We start from the raw sequence: 27,690 nt of genomic DNA, 5'->3' as shown, positions 1-27,690 counted from the left end.
CGCTGTTCCCTCCGCCTCGGCCCGGCGTCGGGGGACCTGGGCGCCTCCTCTCGCGGGGATGGGCTCCCCGCCGCGCTCCAGGTGAAGGCCCCTCATCCCGCAGCCCATGGGCCCTCCAGGCGCGGGCTTCCTGAGGCCCCCTCGCCGCTCCCCGTCCTCGGCCCGGAGCCTCCGAGGCCTCCCGCCGTCTGTCGCGGTCAGCCTGGGGCCCTCGCCCGGGGCGGGCGGCCTCGAGGGTCCCCAGACCTGCCCGGGACGGCAGTCCCCCAGCGCGGCGTCTGCCCCGGCCCGAGCCCGCCTCGGCCCAGCACCCCGGGAAGAAGGGCGGCCCGGTGCCCCTCCTGCCCTGTTCGTGGCCGCAGGCCTCTAGGAGGCAAAGTCCACAGGCATCCCTCTGCGCAGAGTGAGGCGGGCGGCGGGGCAGCACGGAGCCCCGCTCCCGCCGCCCGCCCGCCGGGGCGCTCCCGGGTCCCTCCGGCGCCTGCCCCGCCTGCCTGCCGGGGTCACGGGCGGTTTCCTTGTCCTTTCAGCCCCCGTCTCTCCTGGAGAAGAGTCCTGTGCGTCCTTTTCCTGCCATTTGTCTCATCGGGTTTTGCTCCTCCGGCGAAATACAGAAATAACTTCATATTCGAACGCAGAAAGCTGCCTCCAAACCCGCGCAGGTCTGCCTGAGCGGGGCGGTGGGGAGGGCGGAGGCCCCTTCTCCTTTCCGGGCTGAAACGCTGCAGCGCCGGAGTCCGGAGCGCCTTCTCTCCGGGCGGGGCCCCGAAGCCTCGCTCTGCCCGCCCCCACCTCTTCCCCTGGGCCCCCAACAGGTTTGACTGGTCGCACCTGACGCCCCGCGAGCTGAAGAACCGCTCTCAGGGGATACAGGCTGAGGAGCGAGCCGGGCGCAACCCCTACTTCACGCTGGAGGGCCACGAGTTCCTCATCCTCGGGGGCTCCGTACACTACTTCCGGGTGCCGCGGGCCTCCTGGAGAGACCGGCTGCTCAAGCTGCGGGCCTGCGGCTTCAACACCGTCACCACGTGAGCGCGGCGCGGGGCCTCCGACGCGGGGTCCCGTGCGTGCCGTTCACGGCTCGTGCGGCTCAGCCGTCCTGCTTAGGTTGCCGGGCTGCGTCCGCGGGTGGGGCTCACGGGGAACAGGAAAGAGGCGGCTTCGCTCAGGAGCCTTCCCAGTAGGAGGGCCCCGGGCCCTGTAGGAGAGCTGCTTTGTGACAGATGCTCAAAGTAGACTTCTAGGTAAAGGCTTGTTTTTTTTAAACACCAAAACCATTTTGCATCGGGGTATGGCTGATTAACAACGCTGTGATACTTTCCGTGAAGGGACTCGGCCATACGTATCCGTGTGTCCATTCTCCCCCGAACTCTCCTCCCGTCCAGGCTGCTGCAGGACAGTCGGCAGAGTTCCCTGTACTGTACAGCAGGTCCCTGTTGGTTATCCATTCTAAATACAGCAGTTTGTATGTGACCTTCAAAGTCCTCAACTATCCCTTCCCCTCTAAATGCATGTTGTTTTAACAACAATTTTTATGTCTATGAGATGAGCGCTTAGAGGAATGAGTGTGCGTGCTCAGTCGCTCACTCGTGTCCCACTCTTGCGACCCCATGGACTGTAGCCCACCAGGCTCCTCTGTCCATGGGATTCTCCAGGCAAGAATCCTGGAGAGGGCTGCCATTTCCTTCTCCAGGGGATCTTCCCAACCCAGGGAAGTTTGCCTCTTAAGATCGCATATTAGAAAAAGGCCTGTCTTAGTGCCAGCGCGTAAAAGTACCCAATGGTGGTGTCATAAAGAAATGCAAGCCCAGCTTAGTCAGCGTGGTGTTTAACCTGACTGTGTGCTGAGAGGCGATGTGGTTAAGGTGTACTGACGACGATAGGATTTCTAAGCATCTTTGTGGCCTTACGTGGTCCTGACAACTGTGGGTGTACGGTCCCTACCCTGAGGGCTCTGCCAGCCGGGTTCCAGGGTCAGTTTTGCCCAGAGACCTGCCACAGCCCTCGGGGGTTTGAGGCTGCCTCCGAGGAAGTGGAGCAGAGGTTCCTGCCTGCAATCACCTGGCTGGTGGAGAATAAACCACGTCCCAAGTAAAAGCCGTATTTGAAAGAGGAAGAGTGGCGGTCCCTTCATAAGGGACCATTTCCACAGATGTCCTGAAGCTGAGAAAAGCAGGAGCTGATGACGATGGGGTGACAGTGAGTCCAGAGGGAAAGTCTGTGGATGTGGCCGGAACGGACTCTCAGGAGCTCCAGGAACATGCGCCGAGGGTCCGGCAGGCAGGGAGGCCCTCCTGTGGAGCCCAGAGCCCCCTGCCCCAGGACACGGGCCCGTGTCCCCCACCCTGGGAAGAGGGGCCCAGGGCGGGGAGCGTCGTCGTGGCCGCGGAGGGCCTCCTGGAGGGTCAGGCAGGTCCCAGGCCCTGCAGCTCCTCAGGACTGGACTCGGCTTAGGCAGCGGGGTTACCTGCCTGGAGCTTGGCACCCCTTCCTGTGAGGTTTTGTCCTCACAAGTCCAAGTGCCCTTGGCAGGGTATTTCATCATTTTATGATGCAGATTGTAGTTTTCTGGTTTTCTTATCTCTTCAAAGTGACAGTAACCTAAATTTATTTCCTATATTATCTTCTTAAACATCATTACCCTTGACCTAAAATCTTCTAATTGTTGGAACAGGGACTAACTGAATGAGTTATTGTCGGTTATTTAGGTCAGCGATCCCTAAATAGCTATTCAACTTTATTTTTACTTATTTAATTAAAAATATCTTTTCTTGGCCGTGCTCTGCGGCATGTGGGACCTTAGTGCCCCAGCCAGGCCTGACCCTGTGCTCCCTGCATCAGAAGCCCAGTCTTAACCACTGGACCCCCAGCTCTAAACTTTATTTTTCTGTTTCTTGATGAGACATATGTCACCAGCAATTCGAAAGGTCTGTTGTTTTCATGTTCAGGCTTTGGGGTTTTGTTTGGTAACGTCAAGAAAAAGTAAGGGCTGTCCCGAGAATCTAGGACTTCGCGTATATAGAAGGAAAGAGAAACGTGGTAGCAGACACCCTGGGGTGCCGTAATTTAACGTCCACATTGGTAACTGCATTCGTTACATTCATTCCAAAAGATTTCCATCCGCTTGCGTTCCTGGGTTAAGCCTCCACCAGTCGTTTCGGATGATTCTTATACCACATTGAAGTTTGGATGAAGCAGGGACCACTGGATGTTCCCATACCTCTGACCGGTCCCAGCTGGACCCAGAGCAGAAGCCCTTTGCACCCGAGTGTCCCCACCGCCCCCTTGTGGCAGAGCTAAGCATCGCACTCACTGAGGGGCCAGGGCTGGTCAGCACCAACCTGACCAGCACAGTGGACTAGAGGCTAGGAGCAGTAAATTGATAACTGGCTCATCTCATGTGCAGATACTTTAATAACAAAGTATTGCTGAGTTCTACTGAGGTCTTCCTGCATGCACTGAAGGGATGATACGGTTTTTCTTCACTCTTCTGTTAAAGCAGTAGTATTAGTCGCTCAGTCATGTCCGACTCTATGCGACCCTGTGGACTGTAGCTTGCCAGGCTCCTCTGTCCATGGGCTTCTCCAGGCAAGAATACTGGAGTGGGTTGCCATTCCCTTCTCCAGGGATTTTCCCGATCTCCTGCAATGCAGCCAGACGCTTTAGCATCTGAGCCACCAGGGAAGTGCGTTAAAACAGTAAGTTACATTGAAAAGTTTATTTCCTGATATTTAGCGCATCCACGGCTCTGGGATGAATTCTGCTTGGTTATGAGACATGCAGCTGTGGCACACACATGCAGATTGCTGAATTAGATTTGCTAGTGTTTTATTTCAGAGATGTACCTTTATGATGGTAACTAAACTTGACTTAAAATTTTATTTCTGAATGTCTTGCTCAGTTTCTAAATCAATCTTACAATACACTTGTGACCTGACTTTATCTTCTTTTTTTATTCACTGAAAATATTTTGCAAAAGAAGTATTTTTACCTTGAATGTTTCTTAAAGTTCACTTGTAAAACTCTGTGACTACTATCTTTTGTGGTTGTGTGGTAAAGGTTTTAGGGACAGTATAACTCTCCTGAATAGTTATTATTTAGTTCATGTTTCTAAAGGGCTTCCATCATAGCTCAGCTGGTAAAGAATCCATCTGCAGTGCAGGAGACCCCAGTTCAATTCCTGGGTCGGGAAGATCCCCTGGAGAAGGGATAGGCTACCCACTCCAGTATTCTTGGGCTTCCCTTGTGGCTCAGCTGGTAAAGAATCTGCAATGCGGGAGGCCTGGGTTCGATCCCTGGTTTTGGAAGATCCCCTGGAGAAGGGAACAGCTGCCCACTCCTGTATTCTGGCCTGGAGAATTCTATGGATGGTATAGTCCATGGGGTGACAAAGAGTCGGCCAGCACTGAGCGACTTTCACTTTTCTATTCTAACATGTTTCCTATTTTGTTCTATACTCTTTTTTCCTTTCCTATTTCAGATTGACTGGGACTTAAAAAATTCTTTCTTGGAAGTTATACATCATCCAGAGTTTGGGGACTTTTTTTCCTGAATCTTGTATAAACTTTAAGTCTTTTCAAAGAACTAGCTTGTAGATTTATGAATCTTGTCTATATAAACTTCTAATTTAGTTGCGTTTGGTTTATGAATCTTGTCTATATAAACTTCTAATTTAGTTGCGTTTGCCTGGGACCGCAGACTAGGAGGCGGGACTTGGGCCTGGCTGAGACCTCGCTTGTGTGTTACAGCTGCACCTCGCGTTCGCGTGCTAAGTGCGTGCTCTGCACGGTCGGCCGCCGCGCTCTCCACGTGTTCACTAGAGTCAGTTTTTCACCTGTCTTGTTCAAATCTATGCTCTTACCTTTCTTTTTTGCTCTTGTTGTCTTTGTTTTGTGGAGAAGTATTTTAACTCTTTCCACTGTGGCTGTGGATGGACCCTTTCCCCCTCTGGTTCAGTAACCTTCTCCCTGAAGCTGTGTATTCAGAGCCTACAACGCCGTGATTATCACATCCTCTTGAGGCTTCATTCCTTTTATTACTACTTGATGCCTCTCAACCTCTATCTGTGAGGGGTTTTCTTTGCCCTAAAATCCACTTTGCCTGCTATTTAAGAATGCTACACTAATTCTTCCTCATGTATATCTTTTTCCATATTTCTGTTTCAACTATTTTTTAGAAGTTTTCTTTAAATCACTTGTAAGCATTATTTAGCAAAACTTTTTCATTCTGTTCTCTCAATGTCTAGGTATAAACTTTTCCAGGCATATTTAGTCTTGAGCAAACCAATTTTTCATTCCTTCTCACAACAGGAGATCTTGAAATGCTTAGTCAGTTCTGCCATCACTTCAATTCAGTTCAGTTCTTGGAGGACCTTCCCCGTGGAGGACCCCCTCTTTTGCCGTTAACCCCACCCACCATAAAGCCACCAAGCATCACCTGCCTCACAAACAGCAGAGGAATTGTGCAAGTGAAAGTCGCTCAGTCTGTCCAACTCTCTGTGACCCCACAGACTGTACAGTCCATGGGATTCTCCAGGCCAGAATACTGCAATGGGTACCTGTTCTCTTTTCCAGGGCATCTTCCCAACCCAGAGATGGAACCCAGGTCTCCCACATTGCAGGCAGATTCCTCACCAGCTGAGCCACCAGAGAAGCCCAATTACACCAAAGAAATTCAATTTTACAGAACAATTGCACCAAAGAAGTTGTCGCGCTGTTAAGAAAGTTCTAGGACCCACAACAGACTTCCCAACCTGGGGATCTGGCAAAGGGACTGAGACTCCCCAGGGAATCTGACTTTGGAGGCCAGTGGGATTTGATTACAGAACTTCCACAGGACAGAAAACAGACTCTCTGAGGGCACGAACAAAACCTTGTGCCCACCAGGACCCAGGAGGAAGGAGCAGTGACCCCACAGGAGACTGAGCCAGACTTGCCTGTGAGCGTCCAGAGGCTCCGGCCTCAGGCCAACAACAAGGAGGGAACACAGCCCTGCCCACCAGAACAAGACCCAGTTTTCCCTCAGTCAGTCTTTCCCATCAGGAAGCTTCCATAAGCCTCTTGTTCTCACCCATCAGAGGGCAGAGAGGATGAAAACCACAATCACAGAAAACTAACCAACGTGATCACATGGACCACAGCCTTGTCCAACTCAATGAAACCATGAGCCATGCCAGGTAGGGCCACTCAAGTCAGCCAGGTAATGGTGGAGTTCAGTTCAGTCGCTCAGTCGTGTCCAACTCTTTGTGACCCCATGGACTGCAGAATGCCAGGCTTCCCTGTCCATCACCAACTCCTGGAGTTTACCCAAACTCATGTCCATCCTGTCAGTGATGCCATCCAATCATCTCATCCTCTGTCATCCTCTTCTCCTCCTGCCTTCAATTATTCCCAGCATCAGACTCTTCAAATGAGTCAGCTCTTCGAATCAGGTGGCCAAAGTATTGGAGTTTCAGCTTCAGCATCAGTCCTTCCAATGACTATTCAGGACTAATTTCCTTTAGAATGGACTGGTTGGATCTCCTTGCAGTCCAACGGACTCTCAAGAGTCTTCTCCAACACCACAGTTCAAAAGCATCAATTCTTCGGCACTCAGCTTTCTTTATAGTCCAACTCTCACACCCACACATGACTACTGGAAAAACCATAGCTTTGACTAGACGGACCTTTGTTGGCAAAGTAATGTCTCTGCTTTTGAATATGCTATCTAGGTTGGTCACAACTTTTCTTCCCAGGAGCAAGCGTCTTTTAATTTCATGGTTGCAGTCACCATCTGCGGTGATTTTGGAGCCCCCCAAAATAAACTCTGACACCGTTTCCACTGTTTGGCCATCTATTTGCCATGAAGTGATGGGACTGGATACCATGATCCTCGTTTTCTGAATGTTGAGCTTTAAGCCAACTTTTTCACTCTCCTCTGTCACTTTCATCAAGAGGTTCCTTAATTCTTCACTCTCTGCCATAAGGGTGGTGTCATCTGCATATCTGGGGTTATTGATATTTCTCCCGGCAATCTTGATTCCAGCTTGTGCTTCATCCAGCCCAGCATTTCTCATGATGTACTCTGCATATAAGTTAAATAAGCAGGGGACAGTATACAGTCTTGACATACTCCTTTTCCGATTTGGAACCAGTCTGTTGTTCCATGTCCAGTTCTAACAGTTGCTTCCTGACCTGCATACAGATTTCTCAGGTCTGGTATTCCCATCTGTCTAAGAATTTTCCACAGTTTGTTGTGATCCACACAGTCAAAGGCTTTGGCATAGTCAATAGAGCAGAAGTAGATGTTTTTCTGGAACTCTCTTGCTTTTTCGATGATCCAATGCATGTTGGAAATTTGATCTCTGGTTCCTCTGCCTTTTCTTAATCCAGCTTGAATATCTGGAAGTTCACAGTTCACCTAATAGTGAAGCCTGGCTTGGAGAATTTTGAGCATTACTTTGCTTGTGTGTGAGATGAATGCAATTGTGCAGTAGTTTGAGCATTCTTTGGCATTGCCTTTCTTTGGGATTGGAATGAAAACTGACCTTTTCCAGTCCTGTGGCCACTGCTGAGTTTTCCAAATTTGCTGGCATATTGAGTGCAGCACTTTCACAGCATCATCGTTTAGGATTTGAAATAGTTGAACTGGGATTCCATCACCTCCACTAGCTTTGTTCGTAGTGATGCTTCCTAAGGCCCACTTGACTTCACATTCCAGGATGTCTGGCTCTAGGTCAGTGATCACACCATCATGGTTATCTGGGTCATGAAGCTCTTTTTTGTACAGTTTTCTGTGTATTCTTGCCACCTCTTCTTAATATATTCTGCTTCTGTTAGGTCCATACCATTTCTGTCCTTTATCGAGCCCATCTTTGCATGAAATGTCCCCTTGGAATCTCTAATTTTCTTGAAGAGATCTCTAGTCTTTCCCATTCTGTTTTCCTCTATTTCTTTGCACTGATCGCTGAGGAAGGCTTTCTTATCTCTTCTTGCTATTCTTTGGAACTCTCCATTCAGATGCTTATATCTTTCCTTTTCTCCTTTGCTTTTCACTTCTCTTCTTTTCACAGCTATTTGTAAGGCCTCCTCAGACAGCCATTTTGCTTTTTTGCATTTCTTTTTCTTGGGGATGGTCTTGATCCCTGTCTCCTGTACAATGTCACGAACCTCAGTCCATAGTTCATCAGGCACTCTATCAGATCTAGTCCCTTAAATCTATTTCTCACTTCCACTGTATAATCATAAGGGATTTGATTTAAGTCATACCCGAATGGTCTAGTGGTTTTCCCTACTTTCTTCAATTTAAGTCTGAATTTGGCAATAAGGAGTTCATGGTCTGAGCCACAGTCAGCTCCTGGTCTTGTTTTTTCTGACTGTATAGAGCTTCTCCATCTTTGGCTGCAGAGAATATAATCAATCTGATTTCGGTGTTGACCATCTGGTGATGTCCATGTATAGAGTCTTCTCTTGTGTTGTTGGAAGAGGGTGTTTGTTATGACCAGTGCATTCTCTTGGCAAAACTCTATTAGTCTTTGCCCTGCTTCATTCCGTATTCCAAGGCCAAATTTGCCTGTTACTCCAGGTGTTTCTTGACTTCCTACTTTTGCATTCCAGTCCCCTATAATGAAAAGGACATCTTTTTTGGGTGTTAGTTCTAAAAGGTCTTGTAGGTCTTCATAGAACCGTTCAACTTCAGCTTCTTCAGCGTTACTGGTTGGGGCATAGACTTGGATTGCTGTGATATTTAATGGTTTGCCTTGGAAACAAACAGAGATCATTCTGTCGTTTTTGAGATTGCATCCAAGTACTGCAATTCAGGCTCTTTTGTTGACTATGATGGCTACTCCATTTCTTCTAAGGGATTCCTGCCTTAGTAGTAGATATAATGGTCATCTGAGTTAAATTCACCCATTCCAGTCCGTTTTAGTTCGCTGATTCCTAAAATGTCAACATTCACTCTTGCCATCTCCTGTTTGACCACTTCCAATTTGCCTTGATTCATGGACCTGACCTTCCAGGTTCCTATGCAATATTGCTCTTTACAGCATCAGACCTTGCTTCTATCACCAGTCACATCCACAGCTGGGTGTTATTTTTGCTTTGGCTCCATCTCTTCATTCTTTCTGGAGTCATTTCTCCACTGATCTCCAGTAGTATATTGGGCACCTACCAACCTGGAGAGTTCATCTTTCGGTGTCCTATCTTTTTGCCTTTTCATACTGTTCATGGGGTTCTCAAGGCAAGAATACTGAAGTGGTTTGCCATTCCCTTCTCCAGTGGACCACATTCTGTCAGACCTCTCCACCATGACCTGCCTGTCTTGGGTGGCCCCACAGGGCATGGCTTAGTTTCATTGAGTTAGAAAAGGCTGTGGTCTATGTGATCAGATTGGCTAGTTTTCTGTGATTATGGTTTCAGTGTGTCTGCAGTCTGATGCTCTCTTGCAACACCTACCGTCTTACTTGGGTTTCTCTTACCTTGGACGAGGGGTATCTCCTCATGACCGCCCCTCCTGACCTTGAACATGGAGTAGCTCCTCTGAGCCCTCCTGCGCCCAGAAATCCCATGTCTGTTGTTATTTTGATTAATTTTTAGCAATATTTGGTAGATATATATAGACGTTTATGGTTTTTACCTTTTCTTTGAATTTCTAATGGAAATGACAAAGGATAGGATGGTGAGTGGGATAATTTATGGATAAATTCAAGGGATTTAGAATCATAGGATTATTGGCAGCTTAGAACACAAGTGGATGACTAGAAAGGACCTACTGAAAATAACCACTGTGTGTGTGACAAGGTTTAAGTACCAGCGGAAACTTCAGCTTTTTCCACAACAGAGCTCTCTCAGGGCTTGGGACTGACCTGGCAGTTTGGAGGAAAGAAATAAAAGCATGCTGTTTGTACTTCCCTCTTCCCTGCCACAGCTACGTCCCGTGGAACCTCCACGAGCCGGAGAGAGGCACATTCGACTTCTCCGGGAACCTGGACCTGGAGTAGGCTCTGTGACCCGGCCGGGCGGGGCCCCACGGGGCAGAGGGGGCCGCGGGGGGAGCCTGTGCCGGCCCCATGCCCTCCATCATGACCCCGCCACCCCCGGGGCGGGCCTGCCCCCCCTCCCCGAGTCCAGCCCTGCAGCCGTCCCCAGGTGCCCGGCTCGCAGGGTGGTCCCTGCTGGGCTGGGTGCCTCGGGTCAGGCCCTCGGTCAGGACTTTGTGCCCCGGGGCGAGGCACTTCCTTCTGCTCGTGCCCCAGAGCAGCCGCGCCAACGTCCCAGGCTGGGGGCTTGGCGGTGACCCCGGGAGGTGTCTCTGCTCTGCGGGGGGTTGTCCTGACCTCAGAGTCCCCAGCCCCCCAGGGAGGGCCGGGCCGGCAAGGGGAGGGGGCACTGGGCGAGAGGCCCTTGTGCTCCGCGAGCCCTGAGAGTTGGTGACCCCAACCCCCTAGGGCCTTCATCCTGCTGGCGGAGGAGGTGGGGCTGTGGGTGATCCTGCGTCCAGGCCCCTACATCTGCAGCGAGATGGACCTCGGGGGCCTGCCCAGGTGAGCAGGGCCGGCCAGGAGCTGTGGCCTTGGTGGGGCTCTGCTGACCCTTTGGTCCAGTCGAGGACAGTGGCGCCTGTTTTGGGTCTCGCTGTCATCACAGCAACGCGGGTGGTGATGCTCTTCCGTTATCTCTGGAGCTGGTGGGCTCCCCGTGTGTCCACACTCCCTCCAGCGGACAGTCTGCCTCCTGGTCAGTGGAGGCTTTGCCCTCCGGGACGGGTGTGTCTGTAGTCCGGCTGAGGAGCAGGACCCACACCCTGCAGGTGACCTGGGGCTGCTTCATTCCTGCTGTCGGCTCCTCTCTGTCCAACTCCTCGGCCTCAGAGGAGCGCTAACTCTGTCCCTAAGCCTGTGCTCTGCTCACAGCACAGGTTTTTCATGAATTGACAAAGAAGGCAGGAGAGTGTTCATAGACCCTCACAACGCCTGTCCTTAGGACGCCGGTGTGCAGCTCCTCCTGGGACGGGTCCGAAAGCTCCCGGGGCCCTGGACAAGAGGGTGGGCCCGGGACCCCACCCCGCCTGCTGAACTTGCCACCCCACACCCCAGCTGGTTACTGCAGGACCCCACGTCGCAGCTGAGGACCACCAACCGCAGCTTTGTGAACGCTGTGAACAAGTACTTCGACCACCTGATCCCCAGGGTGGCTCTGCTCCAGGTGAAGACAGACGGCTGCATCCCGCGATCCTCTGCTGCAGGACCACAGCCGTCCTGGCTCGAGTCCGCAGAGAAGGGCGCTGACAGCCTGCGGCAGGAACTCCAGACCCCCCGCCCCGCGGCGCCTTTTCTAGAGCCAGCGTCCCAGCTCCAGCTCAAGAGTTGAGCGTGTGCCCCTCACAGGGGCGGCCGGGGGTCGCCCGGCAGAGCTGCAGGGCTGGAGGGGGGCGGCTGCCACTCTTCTCGCTGTGGGCTGGGCTTCAGGGAGCAGAGACTTAGAGTGGACGGCAGTGGGTGAGATCACCTTCAGCCTTGAAGGAGGTCTGCTCGCACGTCCGGGGCCCCGTTGGTGCTCAGCAGCCGACAGGGTGCTCTGAGGAGTGGGTGCAAGGGAGAAACAGAGGCTGTGAGGGCTGCCGGCGGCTCAGGGGCTGGGGTCCCTGGAGGGGGCTTGTGGGCGGAGCCAGTGTCCCCTCCGGCTCGCTGGGTGGTTTCCATGGATGGGAATCAGTGGGTCTGGTGGGGGAGGATGGGGAGCGGGAGCAGAGGGGCCAGCATGGAGCCCTGCCTCCCAAGCAGGTGGACGGCGGGGGGCGGATGCCCCCTGGTGGATGCCCGCGTGCCACGGGTTTGAGGCCCGTGAGTGAGCGGCTCCTGGACCGGGCTTGGGGGGCTCACCTGCTGGCCTGCGGTCCTGTCCCAGTACCTCCAGGGAGGCCCCATCATCGCGGTGCAGGTAGAGAACGAGTACGGCTTCTTCTACAAGGACGAGGCCTACATGCCCTACCTGCTGCAGGTGAGCCATCTGCCGCCCTCCGGCCGGGCGCCCACCCTCCGGGCCGTGGGGCCAAGGCTCAGCGTCCCTGTGAATCCGCCTGCGGTCAGGGCAGCCAGGGAGGCCGGGGCAGCGCTGGCATGGGGTGAATGTGCGGCTTCTTCCCTGCCATCTCAGGCTTCCTGTCGGAGCCGGGAGGGCAGGGGGAAGCAGGGTGGAGGGAGTGCCGAGTCCTGGGCAGTGACCGTGCCGCTGCGGCCTGTGACGTGGGCACCCTCTCTTCCGCTGTCTTTGCCGTCTCGGGGGCGTCTCAGGTCGGGGGGCACCCGTGGTCCCGGTGCTCTTCCCTGGGGTGAGACCCTCGGCCCCCAGCCCACAGGAAGCAACCAGGGCGTGAGTGTAAAGCGGGGGTCCCATGTGTCTTGCTCACTTCGGGCAGGCGCAGTGGGGGGGCCCTGCAGCCAATGTCACCCCCGGCCCCCCACGTCCGTCTCATTCAGCAAGATTCTGATTCCTCGATCTGTAGACTGTGCCTGTAGACTCACTGTGGGCCCCAGGCTGGCTTGGTGAGCGCAGGACGCACAGACAGGGTCCTCTGCCCGGGCGTCTGTCAGCTGTGTGTTCCCTGAGTAAGCATGGCTTCCAGATGGGACAGCCCCGGCCCACCTCCCCGGGAGGGTGTGCATCCCTGAGTCCAGACAGGACCCGGCTTTGCGACGCTCACCTCTCTCGGCCCGCAGTCCCGCCGCCCTCCCCAAGGCTCCCCTGTCTGTCTGTCAGTCTACACGTGTGTCCAGTGATGGCTGACTTCCTGTCGCATGTCCAGTGATTGCTCACTTCCTGTCGCGTGTCCAGTGATCGCTGACTTCCTGTCTGCCCCTCCCGCTGTCAGCCGTCTGTCCGTCATCTGTCTGTGTGTCTGTTGTCTTTCTGCCTGTATGTTAGCTATCTATAAATCTTATCATTTATCTATTATCTACCTGCCTGTATGTCATCTGTCTTTACATCTATTGTTTATCTGTTGTCTATAGGTCCATCTCTGTATGTCTCATCCATGTATCTCTCTCTCCACATCTCTCTGTCTCTCCCCCGATGTAGGAACCCCCATTCCCTCGTGGACTCAGCTCTGACCTCTTCATTTGAGCCACGGCCATAGGGTACCAGGGCTCACCCCCACCGTGTGCCCACCCCTGGGAAGACGGCAGGCTGGCCGGAGCCCCCAGCCCCCAGCTGCGGAGCGCCCTGTGCAGAGTGCCGACGCGGGCCTTCCTCTCTAGCACCCATGGTGCTATCTGAGCCCCGGCATATCTGCCTCCTACTTGCCTTGTATTTCCCTCTTTCAAGGAAAACAAGGGGGTGATGTCATCCTGTCCGACTCTCTCCACAGGCCCTGCAGCAGAGGGGCATTGGAGGGCTGCTCCTGACCGCGGACAGCACAGAGGAAGTGATGAGAGGACACATAAAGGGAGGTAGGAACCCAGACTTGTTTTAGGGGAGACGCGAGGCTGCGGCAAGACCACTGACTCCTGAAGGAGCCTCAGCAGGGCCAAGCGCACACCCACGCCCGACCCCAAGTGCCCAGATGGCGGGCCGAGGGTGATGTTGCCCTGGCGAGGACTCGGGGTCGGCGGTGGACATGGGCGTGATGTCGCCTGGTGAGGTCTTGGGGTCGGGGGTGGACCCGGGCGTGATGTCGCCTGGTGAGGACTTGGGCTTGGGGGTGGCGTGCCCGTGGGCGGGCTCCCGGGTCCTCACTCCTGACGTCTCCCTGGAGCCTCTTCCTCGCACCTTTCCCTCTTTCCCAGTTTTTCTGTGGCTTAGGGTCTGGGCTGGAGCTGGAGATGCTCAGAGTCAAGCGTTGCCCAGCCTAGGAGCTGTGTAGCAGCAGGAGGCAGTGCTGAGTGGGGCCCGGCCTCCAGAGCCAGCTGGGACCCCGGCTGCGGTCACCGCGGGCGCGCAGTGCCCCCAGGCAGCAGGTGGTGGGGGGATGTCGCCAAGCAGTGGAGGACAGAATCAAAAGGCTACAGCCACAGGGGCAGTGACCAGGGCAGCATGTGTCCAGGGCCCCTTCTTGGTGGCATGCCCACTCTGTTACTGCTGACCATGGACCCTGTGCTGACCGTGGAGTGTGCTGACCATGGAGTGTGCTGGCCGTGGACCCTCTGCTGGCCGTGGATCCTGTGCTGGCCACGGAGTGTGCTGATTTTGGAGTGTGCTGACCGTGGACGCTGTGCTGACCGTGGACGCTGTGCTGACCGTGGACACTGTGCTGACCGTGGAGTGTGCTGACCGTGCAGTGTGCTGACCGTGGAGAGTGTGTTGACCGTGGACACTGTGCTCACCACGGGTCTGGGGGTTCCAGGTCCACGTGAGTCATGTGACCTTGATCTAGTCCACTTCTCTTCACACAGCAGGCTGCTTTGAACTGCCCTTCTTCCCTCACGTTGTCCCCGAAGTGCCAGGGACGTGAGGGCATGAGTGGCAGCCCTTCCCACGTGCAAAGGGAGGAGCCGCTGCTGCCCCTTCCTCCGAGGGCGCCCCCCACCCACGTCAGGGGTGGCGAGCCCCAGCAGCCCCCCGTCCTCTCTGTCTCTGCAGTGCTGGCCAGCATCAACATGAAGGGGTTCAAAGTGGACTCGTTCAAGCATCTGTATAAGCTGCAGGTAGGTGGCGGCTGCGGGCCTGGGCAGAGCTGCTCAAGGACAGGCCTTGGGCCCAGCTTCCGGACCAGGGCCGCTTGTCTCGGGCAGTGCGGGGAGTGCCTCCCAGGAGGCCCCAAGGGACAGAGGGGGGTGAACGTGGATGCCTGGCATGGGGCCGTGGCTAAGAAGTCTCCCCGGAGGTGCGCTGGGCAGCTCTGCCCCCTGGCCCCGTGAGCCGTGCAGTGGATGGACACAGCGCCGGGCCGGCGGCCCCTCTCCCGGCTCAGCGGGGCCCGGTGCTCAGGATCAGCTCTGCTTCGCCAGAACTCTGCAGGCTCCCTGCGCCTGCAGACCCACCCTGCCTGCACCCCCTTCCAGGCTCAAACACCCCTGTTGTGGCCACAGCGCTCTCCCCTCAGCCTCCACCCTCCTCCACAGTCTTTTCTCTTTTTTTAAGATGTTTTGATGTGGACCATTTCTAAAGTCTTTATTGAATTTGTCACAGTATTGCTTCTGTTTTCGGTTTCTGTTTTTTGGCCAAGAGACATGTGGTCCCTAGTTCCCTGACCAGGGATCTCACCCACACCCCTTGCGTCAGGAAGCCAGGCATTGACCACTGGCCCGCCAGGGGCGTCCCCTCGGTTTTAGCCCTTTGCTCACTGGTTTCTGCATCTCCGGCCTCCTTGGAAGCAGGGAGCTGTGCTGAGGGCAGCGCCTCCCTTGTTGCTGTTTTCCTCTCGTTCCTTTAAAAGCAGTTTTATTGAAGAACAATTTATACACCGTTGAATCCGCCCATTGAAAATGTATGATTAGCACGGCGTTTTGCAACTGGCACCTGTCTGGAAGGCCTCCTCCTGCAGTCAGCTCCCTCCCTCCCTCCGTCCCAGGGAGCCGTAATGGGCTTTTCTGGACCTTTCATCAAAACGGGGCCTCGGGTATCCAGTCTCTCATACTGCCTGATGACTCTGAGGCCCACGTGTTGTGGCCTCAACTGCCACCGCGTCCCTCGTGACGGCGGCGCTGCGTCCCCCGAGGACAGCGGCCGCGTCCCTCCCGATGGAGGAGCTCCGGCCGCGCACGGACCTCAGGGCCCTGCTCCCCGCCTCGGTGGTGCTGACACAGGTCGCTTGCGTTTTGAATGCTGACCCCTGCTTGCATTCTGAGGCTGCATCCCCCTTGGTTGTGGGGTAGTCTCATTTTATATACTGGTTTCAGCTCGTTCAGATTTTGTTGAGGACTTTTGCTTCTGTGTTCGTGAGGAATGCTGACGCTTGGTTTTCTTTTCTCGAAATGCCTTTATTCGATTTTGGAATTAGGGTCATGCTGACCTCATAAAATGCCCTCCTTTTCTATCTCCTGGAAGAGATTTTGTAGAAATGTTAGTATATCTTACTCACCGTTTGGTAAAATTCACCATTGAGCGCATCTGGACTTGAAATTTTCTTTTTCAGAGGGCTTTTTATTTAGTTTTCCTGATGGATGCAGCATGGCTCAGGTTAGTCCCTCTTGAGTGAGTTCCAGTAGCTCGTGTCTTTATTCTGTCCTTTTTCACCTGTACTTTGAATTCATGACCGTAGAGTGTTTGTAATGATTCATTAATATCCTTTGAATGTCTTTGTTGTAAGTAATGATGACCTTTCTTCCACTCCTGTTATTCACAATTTCATGTATTTCTTCTTTTTTTAAAAATCTTGGTCAGTATGACTTGAAGCTTATCACTTTGTTGATATTTTCAGAGAACCGTATTTTGGCTTTTTTCTCTATTATGTTTTTCTTTTCTATTATTTCTGCTGTAATCTTTAACATTTTCTACCTTATGCTTCCTTAATGGATAGAATTTGCTCTACTTTTACTAGGGTTTTTTTTTTTTTTTTTTTCTGGTTGAAGCTTAGGTTACTGACTTGAGACTTTCTGTTTTTCTAATACAAGCATTTAGTGCTATGAATTTTCCTGTGTACACTGGTTTTGCTCCATCCCACCAATTTTGAAATGCTGTATTTTTTTAATTTTCAAGTGATGTTTTTAAAAATGTTCAGAGCATTAAACTTTCATTGGATTTAATTACTAAATTTTTGTTTCTTTACTCCATGTGTCCGTTGGAAGCATATTGTTTAATTTGTCAGCATTTGGGGATTTTCTAGATACCATTCTGTTGGTGATTTCTGTTTTAATGCTGTGAAGATCCAAGAACCTGCCTGGTGTGACTGTTCTTTCGTGTCTGCTACGGTTTGCCTCACGGCTTGTGCTGTGGCCATTCCTGGTGCGTGGCCCGTGCGCGTGCATGGCGGTGCTCTGCGTCTGTTTGTGCGTTTCCATCAGGTCAGGCTGGCGGGCGTCACTGCCAGGTAAGCTCTGCCCTTTCTGGTGATCAGAGCTCAGGCCATCGATTACTGACGGAGAGAGCTGACGGCTCTGGGCTTCTGCGTGGTCTGTTCCCCTCTCAGCCTGTCCTCACCAGGCCACAGGTCCCCGCCGTCCTTGTTGTGAGCGCAGGATGCCCTCGGCAATAGCCATCAGGCTATTATTTCCTTTGTTTTACTCTTTGGTTTATTTTCTGCTTTTTTCTGATTTCTTGAGATGGGTAATCAGCCCCCACCCCCGGTTTTATGTTTCTTTTTGTCCCTTTGTCTTAATACACGTGGGGTGTGTTTTTGGGCCTGTGGGGAACAGGAGCCACTGCTGTGGGTGGTTGCAGGGGTGCGCTGGGTGAGGGGCAGGGAGCGTCCATGCCCAGCAGGGACGAGTGGAGAGGGAGCCCCTCAAATGCTGACTTGTCATCTTCAGATCTTCTGATCTCCCTTCTTCCTGGCATCAGACTTAGCATTTGATTTGGTTTGTTCCTAGAGACACAAGCCCATTCTGATCATGGAATTCTGGGTCGGCTGGTTTGATACCTGGGGAATCGATCACAGGGTGATGGGTGTGAACGGTGAGTCTGCCGTGGTGTCTGACCTGCGAGGGTCGCTCACCTTGCCCCGCTCTTCGGTCAGCTCTCGGACCTGCACCTCCTGTGGAGGGGTTGCGGCCAAGCCTGAAGGCGTGGGGGCCTGAGCCACTGGCTCCACGCCCTGGAGGCTCGCTGCTCCATGGATGGACAGGTGGTTGGGTAAACAGTGATGAGTCCCCCACCCCTGACCAAGCAGGTGCGGGGACAGAAGAGGCAGGGCCAGCTGCCGGGGGGTCCCGCACGGTCTCTGAGGGCGGGATGCATCTCCTAACAGTCACAGAGGCCTCTGCAGCTGAGGGGCCAAGAGGTGAGCGTGACTGGAGATCCTGGAGCCAAAGCAGCAAAGCTCTCAGGCCCAGCTCTGTGGCCCCAGTGAGGTGGCCCCTGAAACCTCCTCCTCCCGGGAGCGCCATTGTCAGGATGAAGTGTGGCGATCTGGTAGACCGCCCAGAGCAGTGCCTGGAGGAGGCTGTTAATAGAAGTGTTTTTCTACTAACTGTATTTACAAAAGCAAGCTGACTTGTACTGGAAATAAAGACAACAATCGAAAGATAGTAGGTAACTGAGAAAGGCCTGCTTTGAACAGCAAAATAGGGAGCAAACAAGAATAACTCCAGACGGCCCCCAGTCAACACGGGTTTCCGACCACGTGTCTGTCGGGCACTGTGCGTGTTTCTTCCTATCAGTTAATTCTCATCCATGTGTGATGGGGGAGGGATGAGGACCCTGTTCAGCAGGCAAGGGAGCTGAGGCTCTGAGAGAAAGTGGGCTGAGCACGGCCAGATGGACAGCGAGGCGCACAGCCAGTGCTGAGCCACACCTGGCGAACTTCCAGCCAGGCTGCCTCCTTTAGGGCCGGCGAGGAGATGGCCGTGGGGCACAAATGAGACAGCGGCGGCCACTGCCCCAGAGGCACCATCCGAGCAGGTGGTTAGCAAGAATAGATGAATTATTTGTATAATTTCAAAAATTTAATGGACATGCGATCCTTAAGTGATGTAAAGGCTCTCAGGCTGCTATTTAATAGATGTAGCTCAGAGTCAAATTCTCTGGGAGAAGTAACTTTTGGAAAGGCTCTTAGTATTGGAGAAGGGAATGGCGAGCCACTCCAGTACTCTTGCCTGGATAATTGCATGGACAGGGGAGACGGGGGGGCTACAGTCCGTGGGACTGCAGAGAGTCGGACACAACTGAGTGACTAACACTAGCTTAGTATGGACAAGCTTAGTTTTCTAGGGTACTTGTGGTCGATTCCGCCTGCTGTCTGGTTAGAATCTCCGTGGACTCTGAGGGACACACGGTTGAGCTGGCTGTGGGGCAGCGCCAGAGAGGAGCGGCTTTCCCAAAGGTTCTGTCGTCTCTGAAGTTTTGACCTCTGCTATTTCTCGTCTTCCTCCTCTGCAGAAGTTGAAAAGAGCGTGTCTGAATTTATGAGATATGGCATCTCCTTCAACGTGTACATGTTCCACGGGGGGACCAACTTTGGTTTCATGAACGGGGCCACGAGTTTCGAGAAGCACAGAGGTGTTACCACGAGCTACGGCAAGTGCTCTCCGGCTCGGCCGCCCTGAGCCGGGGGCCCCGATCTACACTGAGCACCGAGAGTTCCCTCCTCTCTCTGCCTTCCTTCCCTCTGAGATGTGCACACTGCAGAGAGCAGGCTGACCTCGCCGCAGAGGGGCCACCGTGACCTCTCACTCTGCCCTGCCCGTCCTGATCACGGGCCCCTGACCTGGGCTCCCCGGCAGAACCCGGGGTGGTGCCGTGTGGGCCCTGGAGGCCTCCTGGGCGGCCGGGCTGGGGGCAGATGAGTGTCTGTGAAAGGAAGCGGGGAAGGCCTGGTGGCCGTGGCCTCAGACCCGGGCATGGCTGCGGGGATGGCCAGAGTGGTCTGGGCTGGGAAGTCGGCTCCCACCCACTTCGGGGGCCCCAGCCCAGCGAAGGCGGCCGGTGGGGGGGCCCCGGCCCAGCGAAGGCGGCCGGTGGGGGGGCCCGGCCCAGCGAAGGCGGCCGGTGGGGGGGCCCTGCCCAGAGAAGGCGGCCGGTGGTGGGGGGGCCCCGGCTCAGTGAAGGCGGCCGGTGGGGGGGCCCTGCCCAGAGAAGGCGGCCGGTGTCTTGCAGACTACGACGCAGTGCTGACGGAGGCCGGGGACTACACCGCCAAGTACTTCATGCTCCGGAGCCTCTTTGAGTCCATCCTGGGTACTCAGCTGCCGTTTTGCTGGGGGGCTGGCCATCCTCGGGAAGTTGTGGGAGTGGGTAGGAGAGGGAAGGGTTCCCTATGGGCAGAAACTTAAAAGTGCTTGTGAGGGCAGGGGCTGCCTTCATTCAAACCCTGGTTTTCCCACCTGAGAGCCGCGTTGTTTTTAAGCCCTTTAAGGGACAGCATCTTCTCTGTGAAGAGAGTGGTGCTTGTCCGCTAGAAGTTGGAGCGACTGTTGACAAAGCTCTCTGCATGGAGATGCCCTCATGCACCCCTGAGAGTCACCCTGTGAACTGTATCTGTGGAGATCACCTTAGGGGTGCGCCTCCCAGATGCCAGGGAGCCAGGCAGGGGCAGCGTCCGGCAGAGACCTCCCGCTCTGAGCTCCCAGGGGGTCTGGTCTCCCAGCGTCTCACAGCTTGAGGAACCCCGCCGGGCTGGGACCCCGTCTCCCGCGGCGTGAATCCGGGGAGGGCGGGGCAGCGTGGGGAAGGAGGGGATGCTTCCCGCTGCCCGTTTCCTTTGCAGTCAGGCCCCTGCCCCCTGTTCCGAGTCCCACTCCCAAGGCGGTGTACCCCTCCTTGAAGCTGTCTCACTACCTGCCACTGTGGGAGGCCCTGCCTTACCTGCAGAGGGTGAGCACCCTGGGCTCCGGGGACCGGGGGTGGCTACTGGGGACACAGGGGCTGGGGCCGGGCCGAGGCCACAGAGCAGGGAGGCCTTCAGGGCTTTCTGTGAAAGCGGGGACATGCTCCTACGTTTTGTCCACGTTTGGCACCAGCAGGCAGAGCCGGGGTGCCTCCTGGGAAGACCGTGAACGGGTGTGAACTGAAGAGTGGGGGGCCTGGGGGGGAGTGGGATCACAGAGACCCCTGCTCGCAGGCCCTGTCCTGAGCGTGGCCGAGCCAGCAGCCCGTGCAGCTGGGCTCCGCGTCCTCTCCAGCACCACCTCGTCCGACGGCGGGGCCCCCCAGCTCCCCCCAAGACTAGGGTCCGTGTCCGCGCAGAAGAGAAGGAGAGCCTTGCTTGGAAGATGCCGCTCTGCTTTTGTTCGTGTTAATCTGTTTTGCGTGTGTTGCTTTGGCCGTGCCAGGTCTTACTCGCGGCTCTTTGTTTTACTCGCCGTGCGGGGGATCTTTAGCCGTGGCACATGGGAGCTAGTTCCCTGACCAGGGACTGAACCCGGGCCCCCAACACAAGGAGCACAGCGTCTTAGGCCCTGGGAGACGTTCCCTCTTGAGCTCACAGGGTTTCTCCTGTGCTGAGCCTCCTGCCACTAGTGAGGCATGCCACGCACACTGTGGATGCGAAGTGCACGCTTGCTCGATGCGTTGCTTTGCTCCCTGGCAGTCGAGCTGGGACTCGGTTGTTGACGCTGCTGGTTCTCAGGATTAGAGCGGGGGCCCCTCTGCCCGCCCCCAGGCTCCTGGTCCGTGGAGACTAGGGCACAGGTGTCGTCACACGGAGTCTCATCAAAGGGCTCTTGGGGACCGTTAGGAGGCATAGCCAAGCTTGCCCAGGGTCTTAGAGAGAAGGGCCTGGTTCTCACCCCAGCTCCCTGCCCACCTCTCAGCCGGTCACCTCTAACGTTCCGATCAACATGGAGAACCTGCCCATCAACAACGGCAACGGCCAGTCCTTCGGGTTCGTGCTTTATGAGATGACCATCTGCTCCGGGGGCCGGCTCCATGCCAACGCACAAGATGAGGCTCAGGTGGGGCTGGGCGTCTGGCTGCAGGCAGGACATCAGCCCAGCTCCACCTTGGGGGCTGCCGTGGGCCCCTTTGCTGTTTGATATGCTTTTGAGCACCTCTGTGTGTGAGGCTTGACTGGGGTGGAAGAGGCCCACTTTACCTGTCATGCTGCAAGTCTGCTGGAGCCTCCGCTTCTGGCTGCCCGTGGACAGCAGGCTGGTGGCTGCCTTCCTGGAGACCGCCCCAACCCCGATCTCCCTGCCCGCTTCCTCTGGGTGGGCCTGTCCGTCTGATGCCAGCCCTTCTTTTGCAGGTGTTTTTGAATGAGACGAGTTTAGGGATTCTGACCGATGTTTATCGGGACATAGACATTCCTCCAATCACGGTATGTAACTCGAAAGTCGAGTTGCGGCCCTAGACTCGGGCCTCCAGCGCAAATGCGCTGTTTCTGAGGCAGACCCTCCCATCTCCCCATCTGCCGTGGGGTGATGGGCCCCTCAGGGTCCTGGCAGAAGGACTAGGGCTGCGAGTCTATGTGCACCCCCAGCCCTCATGTGTCCTGCACTTCAGCTTCTGCACTTGGGTGCCGGTGGACGTTTCCTGCCAAGCCCCTGGCTGGCGCTCTCACACCGCCGCTGAGCCCCAGGCGTCTGTGAGGGCGGGCCAGGCAGGACCCTCTGAAGCAGCAGCATTCAGGGCCCTTGGGGGGCCTCGGCTTCTCCCCTTCGCTTGTTTTCCCCCTGGGACTTTGAGAAGACTGGGCTCCAGGAAAGCCTTCCGTGGCCATATATCCCCATGAACTGGTCTGTCACAAGCAGGAATGTCAGCTTCTAAGGATCCTGGTGGAGAATCAAGGACGAGTCAATTTTTCATGGAAAATTCAAAATCAGCGGAAAGGTGGGCTCTGGTAACAGCCGTGCCCTCCCCGCCTCGTGACTTGGACCCGAAGATTGAGGGTGGGGTTGGAGGGAAGACTGAGCCCTGGCAGAGGTGGGGCCCTGGGTGTGGGGACCAGCGGCGTCTGTCCCCACCCTCCGTCCTGTCGACTCCCACTGCGGCGGGGGGGGCGTCCTGGCTGTCTGCAGGGGGACCCTGCCCCTCTGGGGAATTCCAGGGGAGGTTCAGGGCTTGGGTGGGAAGCTTTCCTGGTGGTTTGGAGACCCTCAGGCATGCAGGTCAGGCCAGTCCGTGCCCTCCCGGGCTGAGCCCTGGTCACTGATGACTCCGGACTGTGAGTCTGTGCTTGGACACCGGAGAGTGTCCTTACCTCTGCTGTCTCCCCGCTGCAGGATTGATCGGACCTGTTACTCTGGATAAAATCCCCCTGAACTGGTTCACCATTTATTCTCTGGAACTGAAAACGCAATTCTTCAAGAAGTACGTTCCTTCTAACCCTAACTCTAACCCTGACCCTGACCCTTGTCCTGGCCCTGGGTCTGGCCTAACCTTGGAGACCAGGGAGCTCGAGGCCTTCCACTCCTCCCTTTGCAGATGAGGGTCCACGATTCATGGCCCCAGAGTGAGGTGCTCAGGGTTATCTAGGATCCTGGTTCCAGCAGAGCCCCTAACAGAGAACCCCTGTCCTGAGGGAGAGGCCTGGGGTCAGCTTGTCCTGTGGGGGGGCCAGGGGTCATCCCATCCTGTGGGGGAGGTCGTGGGGAGGTCAGGGGTCAGCCCATCCTGTGGGGAAGTCAGGGGTCAGCCCGTCCTGTGGGGAGGTCAGGGGTCAGCCCATCCTGTGGGGGAGGTCAAGGGTCAGCATGTCCTGTTGGGGGGGCCCGGGTCAGCCCATCCTGTGGGGACCCGGGGTCAGCCCATCCTGTGGGGGAGGTCAGGGGTCAGCCCGTCTTGTGGGAGGCCCAAGGTCAGCATGTCCTGTGGGGGGGCCAGGGGTCAGCCCGTCCTGTGGGGAGGTCAGGGGTCAGCCCGTCTTGTGGGGGTCTGGGGTCAGCCTATCCTGTGGGGGGGACCAGGGGTCAGCCCATCCTGTGGGGAGGTCAGGGATCAGCCTGTCCTGTGGGGACCCAGGGTCAGCGTGGGCCTTGGCACTGGGAAAGGCTTTCCTGCCCCTCATGTGTGGCCCCCCAGGCTCCGCTCTGCACGCTGGAGGCCTCTCGGGGGCCCCTCCTCGAGCCCTGCCTTCCACCTGGGCACGCTGATGGCTGACTCCTCTCCACAGGACACCTTCCTCCAGCTGCTCGTGAGTGAGTGCCCCTCCACGCACGCCTGTCCTCGTGGAGTCTGGAAGGGAGGCCCCCGTGTTCTTTCCCTTCCTCATTTCAACCAAGGTTTCCAGCAGGTTTCAGTCTTCCTAACGTTTCATTGTTTAAGAAATAACACATCAGAGCACAGTGGAAAAGTTCAAACAATAATAATACGTAGACAGCAAAGATGTGGGTTCTCTCCCCGCCCCCCAGCTCCTCTCCACTTCCCAGAATGCGGTGCGGCCAATGGTTTCACGTGTGGTTTCACGAGTAACTGCCTGACACATACATGTCACCTTTTTACACTAATGGGATGTTCCATAAAGTGTATTCTCCAGCTTCCCTCCTTTCCTAGGATATTATTTTTTACCCGGTATATCCTCTATTTGTAAACACCTGCATAATACAAAGCACAAAACATGAATGCACAGATCAATAAATTATCACAGGCAACACATTATTACAATAGTGAACACTGTACGATCACCCCTGAGATGGACAATGAAACATTGCCAACACCCCTCCCAGCGTGCAGCTCCCCAACAGGTCCCAGTGCAGAGAGCAGCTAGTCAGTGAGGCTCCCTGACAGTGTTTCCAGATGAAACCTGGGTGTGTGTGAGGTGTGAAGGCTCCGCTCCGCTTCTCGCCTCCTCTTCCTGGGAGAGCCGGCGCCTCCCGTCCCGTTTCCCTGTCTTCCCCGGGGTGTTGGGCCTTGAATATCCTTGGATCACAAGCAGATGTCTAAAGCCGCATCGCTTTTATGGTTGTCAACCGTGGCGTTCATCCCTAGTACTTCGTCCTTGTTTCTGGAAGCAGAAGCCCTGCTGTTTGAAAACAGCACTGCCTGTCACAGGTTGGGAGTCTCGGGCTGCCCCCCGGGTGGCAGGGGCTCTGTGCCCCCTGGACTCCTCTCCGTGCTCCATGCCTGGGAGCCTCAGGCTGCCCCCCAGGAGCCTCGGGCTGTGCCCCCTGGACTCCCCTCCATGCTCTATGCCCAGAGCCTTGGGCTGTGCCCCCCAGGAGCCTCAGACTGTGTCCCCCAGACTCCCCTCTGTGCTCCATGCCCAGGAGTCTTGGGCTGCCCCCCAGGAGCCTCGGGCTGTGCCCCCTGGACTCCCCTCTGTGCTCCATGCCCAGGAGTCTTGGGCTGCCCCCCAGGAGCCTTGGGCTGTGCCCCCTGGACTCCCCTCCATGCTCCATGCCCAGAGCCTCGGGCTGCCCCCCAGGAGCCTCAGGCTGTGCCTCCTGGACTCCCCTCTGTGCTCCATGCCCGGGAGCCTTGGGCTGTGCCCCCCGGACTCCCCTCTGTGCTCCATGCCCGGAGCCTTGGGCTGTGCCCCCCAGGAGCTTCGGGCTGTGCCCCTGGACTCCACCCCCGCCCCGCGCTCCATGCCCAGAGCCTTGGGCTGCCCCCCAGGAGCCTCGGGCTTTGCCCCCTGGACTCCCCGCCGCGCTCCACGCCCGGGAGCCTCGCCTGTGCCGTGCAGTGGCTGTGTTCTCAGGTCTCCAGCCTGCTCCCCTTGCAGGGCTGGAATCGCGGGTGTGTGTTCATCAATGGACGAAACCTTGGGCGCTACTGGAATATTGGGCCTCAGGAAGCGCTTTACCTGCCTGGCTCCTGGCTCCAGCCCGGCACCAACGAGGTGGGTGGCCCCAGCCCCCCTTTTTGGGCTCAGACCTGCCCGCACCCCAGGGCTGCTCATCCTGCGCGGGGCTCACCCTTGCTTCCGCCGCCCTGCCTGTCCTTCCAGATCGTCCTGTTCGAGAAGGAGAAGAGCGGCTCGGGCGTCTACAGCACAGACGTCCGCAGGTGGGCGGGGCCGGGTCCGCAGGTGGGCGGGGCCGGGTCCGCAGGTGGGCGGGGCCGGGTCCTGACGGCGTCTGCACTGCCCGAGTCCATCCCCGGGTGCACTTTGAGGCGGAAGACAATATGCAGAATATCACACAGCATTGCCTACAGTAGCAGGAATTGAAAATATCCTAAAAGGCAACAGGGAAATCGTTATTTTATTGTAGTAAATTCATGTGATGCTGATTTCAGCCTTTAAAAGTCTCCACGGTCTTCAGTGATGGATGAGCCAGTTAGATGAGCAACCTGCAGCATGTTTTAGTATCTGCTCAGAAGTGCTTCTGGGGCAGATACAAATAAAGTAAAGGCATTCTATTTGCCTCTCCATACTCAGCTGGGAGAAAGGGAACTGTCTTTGGCCAAAGAGAGGGTGAAGAGAGAGCGTACTGTATGTTCTGTCTGCAGACTCCTGGTGTGTGTGTGTGCGCGCGTGTGTGTGTGTATTTGTGTGTGTATGCATGCATTTGTGTATGTGTGTGTGTGCGTGCGTGTGTGTGTGTATTTGTGTGTGTATGCATGCATTTGTGTATGTGTGTGTGTGTGCACGTGTGTGTGTGTAGTTGCAGGGGTGCAGGGGCAGTGAGCGATGTCTTCAGGCTTTTCGCTCCAGTCTCTGTGTCTCTGTGGTGGTCTGCTGGGTCATCCAGTCAGAGAAGGAACAACAGTGTGCTTGTTGGTTGTGACACGCGTGTGACAACCGTGCCTGGCATGGAGCATCCGTCTTTTGACTCCTGAGCCGTCTGTGTGTAGTCAAAGCTCTTACTGGTCAAGGACAGATATTGGTGACAGAAGCCCCACGGTCATGAATACTGCAGCCAGCTCTCTCAAATGGCAGCGCTGGGAGGCAGTCCCTTATGGCCTTCCCTCCATGTCTGAGGGGACTGATTCCAGGACCCCCGATGGTGCTCAAGTCCCTCACAAAACACGGTGAGCAGACCATCTGCATATGACCCACACACATCCTTCCCCGTACCGCACTTTCAATCCTCTCTGGATTACCTATAACACCTAACGCAGTGTAAGTGCTAAATACATAGTTACTGGCCCGTGGTAAATTTAACTTTTGCCCTTGGGAATTTTCTGGAATTGTTTTCCCGAGTAGGTTTCGATTCTCGGTTGGCTGAACCATGGATGTGTTACCTGTGGATGTGGAGGACCAACTGCGCTTATAATAAAAATACAGCACCTGGCTTGAACTCAAAGCAGAGCACCAAAACCAGACTTACCACTTTGTTATGCTGAGTAGAGGTTTCAAGAAGTTTAGCAAGTGATCTGGTGTCCAGAGGGAAGAAGGAACCATCCTGTTTGGCAGGAGGAGGAAGTGAGACTGCCTTCTACTCCACTGTTGGGAACGGCTGGTTCGACGAAGGAGAATTCTATCATAAACCACACAGCTTCTCCAAAGAACCTTATTCTCTGGGGCTTTAGACTCAAACCCATGCAGTCTGTGGAGAAAACCGGAAATCAGAACCATCAGATCACAAGAACGTATACCTCAGATACGATGTGCACATCATTTCCAAACATGAGACCTATGCCCAGATGGAAAACTAAGGCTCAAGGAGATGTGTCCTTTTTTTGATGACCATCATGTCTCTGATCCACTCTTCTGCTTTCCTATCTCTGCTCTAATTATTTTCTGTTGTTTTAAATTGTGTATCTAAATGAGGTGATGGAGGTTTACTAAACTTATTGTGGTCGTTTCATGACATATGTGAGTCAGATCATTACGGGGCACACCTTGAATGTGTACCAGGTTGATGTCAATTCTGTCTCAATAAGACCGGGAGGAAGAAAAGACGTAAGGGCCCATTTCCTTCCAGAACCCCAGTGGTGCCGGAACAGAGGCAGATGTGTCTCATCCACCAGCCTGTTCTCAGCATCCAACACGGAGCACCAGCCCAGCTAGGCGTCCGGAGCAATCTAACCACATCTCTGCTGGGTGTAAAGGACGTGAAGCATTTCAGGGGAGGGACGCAAGTGAGGGTCACTCAGTCTTGGTGTATTCTGAGAATCGCAAATAACCTGTTAGGAACGTGTCACGTCAGGACAGCTAGCCCCTCAAGCTGTGTTCCTTCCTCAGCAGGCTTAAGCAACGAACCCACTCACCGTTCCCACGTCCTCCTCTGTTGCTACTTGTATCTGCAGAGTGTGGTGGAAAAGCTCTAAAATAAAGAAGCAGCATAGTTACATT

The 27,690-nt window shown here is 55.2% G+C and overlaps 1 protein-coding gene and 1 long non-coding RNA gene across 2 annotated transcripts; one reads left to right on the top strand and one right to left on the bottom strand.

The window, feature by feature from the left end:
* Positions 1 to 27,690, top strand: GLB1L3 (galactosidase beta 1 like 3). The gene is made up of 21 exons (XM_027562176.1): positions 1 to 81; positions 531 to 662; positions 816 to 1,028; positions 9,907 to 9,975; positions 10,427 to 10,522; positions 11,075 to 11,183; positions 11,886 to 11,978; positions 13,345 to 13,426; positions 14,556 to 14,620; positions 17,444 to 17,528; positions 18,951 to 19,088; positions 19,668 to 19,748; positions 20,278 to 20,384; positions 21,323 to 21,463; positions 21,757 to 21,828; positions 22,262 to 22,340; positions 22,733 to 22,820; positions 23,532 to 23,643; positions 25,174 to 25,290; positions 25,399 to 25,457; positions 26,599 to 27,690. The coding sequence occupies exons 1-21, from the start codon at positions 59 to 61 to the stop codon at positions 26,618 to 26,620; spliced, it is 1,983 nt and encodes a 660-aa protein (XP_027417977.1). The 5' UTR covers positions 1 to 58; the 3' UTR covers positions 26,621 to 27,690.
* LOC113905205 lies at positions 23,744 to 25,343 on the bottom strand. Its single transcript, XR_003514613.1, has 2 exons — positions 25,255 to 25,343; positions 23,744 to 24,453 (listed from the first exon to the last, which is right to left on the bottom strand). It is a non-coding gene; the product is annotated as an uncharacterized LOC113905205 (long non-coding RNA).

This window comes from Bos indicus x Bos taurus, chromosome 15 (assembly GCF_003369695.1).
Source record: "Bos indicus x Bos taurus breed Angus x Brahman F1 hybrid chromosome 15, Bos_hybrid_MaternalHap_v2.0, whole genome shotgun sequence".
Classification (NCBI taxonomy): Eukaryota; Metazoa; Chordata; class Mammalia; order Artiodactyla; family Bovidae; genus Bos; species Bos indicus x Bos taurus.
Note: the sequence above shows the minus strand (reverse complement) of the source record. Positions and strands in the feature narration are given on the sequence as shown.